At 54.7% G+C, this 7,325-nt stretch overlaps 1 protein-coding gene across 1 annotated transcript in view; it reads right to left on the bottom strand.

Annotated features, from left to right (window-relative positions):
* The window catches only part of LOC311315846 (protocadherin-17-like), a gene marked incomplete at both ends in the record, with an annotated part of 17,170 nt that extends 10,988 nt beyond the window's left edge, over nt 1–6,182 (bottom strand). Inside the window, one exon of the mRNA XM_084446545.1 lies at nt 3,693–6,182. Coding sequence (XP_084302671.1) covers nt 3,693–6,182 — 2,490 coding nt within the window. The remainder of the gene's footprint in view (nt 1–3,692) is intronic.
* Between the last annotated feature and the right edge of the window lie 1,143 nt (nt 6,183–7,325).

Raw genomic sequence — 7,325 nt, 5'->3', positions numbered from 1 at the left:
CCAAGCCGCAACACGGGGGCCAAAATCCCCCCCCCCCCCCCCGACGGAGGACGCCTGAGCTTAAACACCTCTCTCAATGAATTAGCAAATCTCCTTCTCGGCAGGCTTTGAGACGTACCGCGCCGTATTGGGTTTAACTTTGATTTCCCCAGTAAGTAATACCCCTTCGACGCCTTTAAGCGGAATTAGCATCGTTAAATATCATCTATCTCCTTAGGCCCGGGGAATTCGCTACAAATGAAATTAGGCTTTTCTCGTTGCTCTCGACTGGGTCTCGGTGGCTCGGGCGCCGAGGAGGGCGGACAGTAGGGTTGGTGAACTGTGCAGGTTCCGAGGAGGGCGGACAGTAGGGTTGGTGACTGTGCAGCTCTGAGTCCGTTGATACGGTTATGGGCCTATTGTGTGTCGCAGACGTGGCCAGCTGGGCCCGCGCAGCGCCTATAAAACATCATTACCGGCGAGGGAGAGGAGAGGAGAGGCGTGGAGAGAGGAGAGGAGAGGGGGGGGGGGGGACAGTGGAGGGGAGATGGGAGGAGGGGGGGGAGAGTGGAGAGAGGAGAGGAGAGGGGGGGAGAGAGGAGAGGAGGGGGGGGGAGAGTGGAGAGGAGAGGAGAGGGGGGGGAGAGAGGAGAGGAGGGGGGGGGAGAGTGGAGAGGAGAGGCGTGGGAGAGAGGAGAGGGGGGGGAGAGTGGAGAGGAGAGGGGAGGGGGGGGGGGAGAGGAAAGGGGAGGGGGGGGGGAGGAGAGGCGTGGGAGAGAGGAGAGTGGGGGGGGGGGAGAGAGAAGAGGAGAGAAGAGGAAGGGGAGGCGGCCGAGTCGGAGGAAGTGAACGGCCTAAAGGTGCCCTTGTGCTATAAGAGAGAGGGGGCGGGGAGATACAGCTGTGTTTATTTATTTATTTACATTATCCCCCCCCCCCCCCCCCCCCCCCCCCCCCCCCCCCCCCCCCCCTTCCCGATCGGCTGTAATGACAGATAGGCCCTGCGTCCCTGGGTCGATGGAGGGAATTCTGTCTTTGTTTTCCTGACATTTTCCCCACAGCTACACTGCTCCAGACTCGGGTTACCATCCTGCCAGCGCAGAACGAGGAGGAGGATGAGGGGGGGAGGAGGAGGAGGGGGAGGAGGAGGAGGAGGAGGGGGACAGAGAGGTGACACTGAGAGAGAGAGAGAGAGAGAGAGAGAGAGAGCCTGAGAGAGGGAGGAAGAGAGAGTCGAGAGAGAGCGAGAGAGAGAGCAGAGGAGGAGGGGTAGGAGGAGGAGGAGGAAAGAGATACGCGCCCGTACGGCCTCAGGAGAAACCCGATGCCCCCGGCCCACCCCCCCCTCAACACAGGTCTCTGTTAAATAATACAAGGCAGCATGCAGCAGGCTCCGTGCATGGAGAAGACCCAAGGCGTTCAAGAACCAGTTGTTATTACATGAGGTTGATTTCCTTTCCAGGAAGACACAAGGGGAGACTGGCTACTTCAGCTATGCAGTGACAGATCCAGTTCATCGGGTCGAGGGGGGGGGGGGGGGCGGGGGTTCAAGTGACTATTTTGTTTTCCTACCCCCCTAATTGTCCTAGCCCCCCCTTCCCAGTAACGGTCGATCGGGTGACCCTTCACCCCCGGCTGGCTCACAGAAGGAGCACGGCGGAGAATCCAACAGTGGCGGATCCCAGATAGCAAGCGGATCAGGTCCAGATCTGGCACTTGTGGCTTAGTTCCGGCCCATATATGGCCCAGATCCGCTTGCTATCTGGGGACTGACTGACAGACAGACAGACAGATAGACAGACAGACAGACCCTAACCCTAACCCTGATGGGAACCCGTCACATGTGATCAAAGAGACCCAGACAGCAATCCGATCAGGGCCATATACAGGCCAGATCTGGCAGTTGTGGCTTAGTTCCGGCCCATATATGGCCCAGATCTGCTTGCTATCTGGGGACTGACTGACAGATGGACAGACAGACCCTAACCCTAACCCTGGTGGGAACCCGTCACACGTGATCAAAGCCACCCAGACAGCAATCCGATCAGGGCCATATACAGGCCAGATCTGGCACTTAGTTCCGGCTCATATATGGCCCAGATCCACTTGCTATCTATTAGCCGGAACCTTCCGGGGCCGATCTGCCACATGAAGGGCCGTGGGCACGCCACATGAAGCAACCAACCAAGACGACGGTAAAACACACCCAAGAAATAGCTTCAAGACAAACGCAAACGAGAATAAAGCAAACGTGTGCCAGACGGGAGGACTCGGTACGCTCCAACCGGCGCCGCTAGCGGGTCACACGCGCATCTGCCCGACGCTTGGCGGCGGCGACTCCTCAGTGAGACTTTAGCTTCGTCTGACTCGGCGGACATTAAACGGGCTCAGTGCCCCTGAGACCGAGGCCTCGTCTTCGTAGTGGCTTAGCCAGAGCAGCCACTTCCAAAGACGCGCTAGCGATGGCCTCTTCTCGAGGACGTCAAATCCAACGGAGCAGCTAAGGAAGGTCCTCCGATTGTTATCAGGGCAACGGGAGAATAGACGTTTTGTTGTCCGCTCCATTCTCCAAATTGATTCTATCTCGGTCTATTCTACTCTGCTGCACTGTAGGACTCAACCAAAGGCACGCGATTCCATGCATTGCAATGCAATTGTCATCATTATGAACATTAACCCTCTCCTAACCCAGATAGCAAGCGGATGTGTAATGATTCTGGGCCATATATGGGCCGGAACTAAGCCACAAGGGCCAGATCTGGTCTGTATATGGCCCAGATCCGCTTGCTATCTGGGAACCTTCTCTACTATCTACCCACTCGCTAAGTTAGGAGAACTAAACTGGACCGCGCGTGTCGGATACTAATGAACCGAGTGTAAAAGGAAAACAAGTCAGAGGAAGCTAAAAAAGGCTGGAAGTTCGATATTGATCGGAGGGATTTCATTACTCTTAGCATGGCTAGGCTCGTTCTCTTCCTCCCAACCGCAGAAGCTTATTAATGCATCATGATGTGAAACAATGATCTATCCCCGCTGTGTAGAGCACAGTCGATAGTTCATAACCGCGTCGTCTTTGGTGCGTCTTGAATAGGCCCCTCCCACCCCACCCTCCTCCTCTCAATAACTCAATCACGGGTACGAGCAGGCTTTCTTTGCTCACGCATAAATGTGTTGACTTTAATTCTGCACTAAGCAGGACTGGGAGGAGAAAGCTGATTTAAGATGTCTGCCTAAGGTTTCACAACGTCATTCATCTTCCTACTTATCAAAGACAATCGATTTCCCGTGATGTCATTGGAATGACTTGCTTTCGTACTACCCCCCCCCCCCCCACACACACACACACACACACTTCTTTATGCTCTCTCTCTCACCCTCCCCATGTCTTCCTCTCTCTCTCCCTCCCTCCCTCCCTCTCTCTCTTTCAGTAACTGATGTACTATGTGCATGCCACTCTCAATTGATCTAATATTAAAGCATCGAGTTATTAAGAGGGAAGGTTAAGAGGGGTGGATGGAAAAGGGGTATGAGGACAGAGCATTATACAATAACAACAACAACAAAACGTCACAACAACAATCACCATACTGTAGTCCCCCCCCAAACAGCAATCCGATCAGGGCCATATACAGGCCAGATCTGGCCCTTGTGGCTTAGTTCCGGCCCATATATGGCCCAGATCCGCTTTCTATCTGGGCCCCCCCCCTCCTCACCTGTATGATGGACATCCGGTTGCTGGGCGTGTCCGTGGCGCTGGTGACGGGCCCCGTGAAGCTGGTGTGGCACCCCACGTGGCCCTGGGGCACGCTGAGGCTGTTGGCGGCGGGCTTGAGGTACATGACCTCCGACCTGGGCGAGCTGAGCGGCAGGCGCGTCTGGTAGTCGAAGTACATGGGCGAGGTGGCCAGCGACGGGCTGCTGACCACGTTCATCACGTTCATGGCGTCGCGCTCCTCCACCTCGCTCTGCACCAGCATGATGTCGTTCTTGTTGATCTTCTTCTTCTTGCCCTTGCCCAGCTGCGGGTGCGAATACTCGGCGATGCGACAGTTGTACGTCCGTATCTCCTTGTTCTCCCGCTTGCACTTGACGGCGATGGTGACCATGGCGGCGAGCAGCATGACGGAGATGATGCTGAGCGTGACGATGAGCGGGAGAGACGTATCCCAGTTGTGGCGCTCTTCGTTGATGCGCGGCTCGCCGCCGGGGAGCGGCCCGCTGTACGCCTTGATGAGCAGCCGCGCCGCCGCCGTCAACGCCGGCTTCCCGTGGTCCGTCACCCGGATGATGAGCTCGGCGGCGGGGCTGACGTCCTCCCAGAAGGGGTGGGCGGTGCGCACCTCGCCGGTCACCGGGTCCATCTCGAACAGGCGCTCCTCGTTGCCGTCGGAGATCTCGTAGGTCAGCCGGCCGCTCTCGCCGTAGTCGTTGTCCACCGCCCGCACCGTGGTGACGATGTAGCCCACGCCCACGTTGCGCGGCACGTGGATCTCTGCCGTGTCGTTCTGCAGGAGCGGGAGCACGATGACGGGGATGTTGTCGTTGACGTCCAGGACGCTGACCCGGACGGTGGTGTTGCTCTCCAGGTGCGGCGAACCCGCGTCCTGGGCCAGCACCTTGAAGTCGAAGTACTTGATCTGCTCGTAGTTGAAGGAGCGCACGGCGTAGATGGCCCCGTTGGCGGCGTTCACGTTGACGAAGGTGTTGACGTCTCCGCCGCTCACGTTGGAGTTGAGGATGGAGTAGAAGACGGTCCCGTTCTGGCCCAGGTCCGGGTCGTGGGCCAGAACCGAACCCAGGTACTCCCCGGGGATGTTGTTCTCCGGCACCTGGAGGAGGTAGACGGACTTGGTGAAGCGCGGCACGTTGTCGTTCTCGTCCAGGATCTTCACGGCGAAGGACTTGGTGGAGTTGAGCGGCGGCGTGCCGTTGTCCTTGGCCATGATGGTGACGTTGTACTCGTCCTGCATCTCCCGGTCAAGCGGCCTGTCGGTCACCACCGTGTAGAAGTTGTCGTAGTTCTCCTCGAGCTTGAACGGTACGTTCCCCAGGACCCGACACTGCAGCTGACCGTTCCTGCCCGAGTCCTTGTCCGTCACGCGCACCAGGGCGATGACGGTGCCCGGGGGAGCTGCCTCGCTGATGGCCCCCTGTCGCACCGACACGAAGCCTATCGACGGCCAGTTGTCGTTCCTGTCCACCACTTTCACCGTGACTTTGCAGTGGCCCGGGATGGGGTTAGGCCCCAGATCCTTCGCCTGCACGTCAATCTCTATAATTGGGTTCTCCTCGTAGTCGATTTCCCCCTGGATCTTTATGACCCCCGTTCTGGAGTCTATGGAGAACAGTTCCCGGATTCTCTCGGGGGCGTAGCCGCTAAAGGAGTACACCACCTGCCCGTTGTTGCCTTCATCGGGGTCTGTAGCGTTTAAATCTATCAGTACCTTCCCCGGCGGTGCGTTTTCAGGAATCTCCACAATGTAAGAGGGCTGTTCAAATATGGGGCTATTATCATTGGAATCAATCACTTTTACATTGATTTGCATGGTCCCTGATCTAGGATATTCCCCACCGTCTGTGGCTGTCAGTATTAGGGTGTGATGGCTCCGTTCCTCTCTGTCTAACGGCCGTTGAATAACTAACTCTGGGAATTTGGTCCCGTCCCCTCGGGCTTTGACATCCAAAGAGAACAGATTATAATCGTCTCGCGTGATCTGATATGTTTTCAGCCCGTTTTCCCCCGCGTCCGGGTCGTGCGCGCTGGTCAGGGGGAAGCGCGTTCCCGGCACTGCGTTTTCGGAGATTTCAATATCAATCTGATCCGAGGGGAAAGTGGGCGAGTTGTCGTTGATGTCCTGAATATCTACTTTAATCATGCAGATCTCTTTGTCGTTGGCGAACACCTCCATGGAGAGCTGGCACTTGGGGCTGCGCCGGCACAGCGTCTCCCTGTCGATGCGCTGCTTGGTGTAGAGCAGCCCGCTCTCCGGGTCCACGTCGATGAGGTGCGGGGCAGAATTCTCCAACACCCTAAAGTTGGACTTCTTCCCCTGCCCTCCCTGCCCGAGTCCAAGTTTAGCATCTTTGGCAATGTTCCCGATCACCGTTCCAGGTCCCTGTTCCTCCGGAACGGAATAATTCAAGTTTTTCAACGTCAGGGCTTGAGCCCACAGCAGAAGGAAAAAGAAAACAGAAAGATGCATCCCCCCGCTCCGTGAGACCGTTAAAGGATTTGGGTGCTTTTCACGCCTCCTCCGACCTGTTGATTTGCTCACCAAATTGGCGATGTTTATTCATCATCAAACACACAGTTCTGTTCATCGTGGAATAAAAGTTATTCAAGCGCTGGATGTAAACGTCCTCTTCTGTCCTCCCGGCAGACTCCTTTTATCTCTCTCTCTCTCTCTGTTTCTCTCTCTCTCTGTTTCTCTCTCTCTTCCAGCGATCGGCGGTGCTGAACGTCTAATTTAAATTCAACTGAACGCCCAGTCTCATCTGAGCCATAATCGCAATCCCGTTTCCACCGAATAGAATGGCCGTTGTGCGTGCTCTCTCCTGCAACACAAATATATATGTGTATACACAATAAAAACACAGGCTACCACTCCTTTATATTTGAATCAAGTACAAGGCTACTTCTGTTACATCCAAATTATTCGAGAGAATATGGGTTTCATACGAATAAGGTTTTCTACATCTGCAAGCGTTTCACCACTGAAGAATATGAAATGCGTAATGAACTCGGCTACCGTATGCGTAATTCATTCCAATATTGACTGTGAAAGCCTGTCAATAAGTTAACCTTGGGAGATGTCGGCGCAGTGCTGATGCATATAGGCTTACATAGGTTTATGTTGCCTTTTTATCATAATGAATGAAAGCGTTACATCCTCGCTGGTTGGTCGGGTAGCCCATCACCAACGGTGTTTGAATAGCTTTTTCAAAGAGGTCATTATTGTTGACAATGTTGCTAGACTAATAGGTTACATTATTTGTGTGACCTATTAGGTGCACTAAACTGAGGCTATATCTGCTCGTCCGACTTGAGGCAACCGTGTGAATGCGTAAAAAGGAAGTCTCTTACACGCATTATCAAATCGGCATAATCTGAGTATTCATAAGAATCCAATAGGCTACCAGGATCGGACATGTAACAGGAAAGAATGGATCATGCCAAGCTAGAATTCCCCTAGAGGTAAGACGTTTTAGAAGCTGTTGCATCCACTCAGCCACTATGGGAAAATGAGAGAGAAACTCCCTTATATCCTAATCAATCATTTATGACAATCCATAAACGGGATGTCCTTTGCTGCGGACATGACAAAATCAAAAACATCCACTTACCC

This window comes from Borostomias antarcticus (assembly GCF_949987555.1).
Source record: "Borostomias antarcticus genome assembly, chromosome: 12".
Classification (NCBI taxonomy): domain Eukaryota; kingdom Metazoa; phylum Chordata; class Actinopteri; order Stomiiformes; family Stomiidae; genus Borostomias; species Borostomias antarcticus.
The sequence above is the reverse complement of the archived record's forward strand: the minus strand, read 5'-3'. Positions and strand labels throughout refer to the sequence as shown.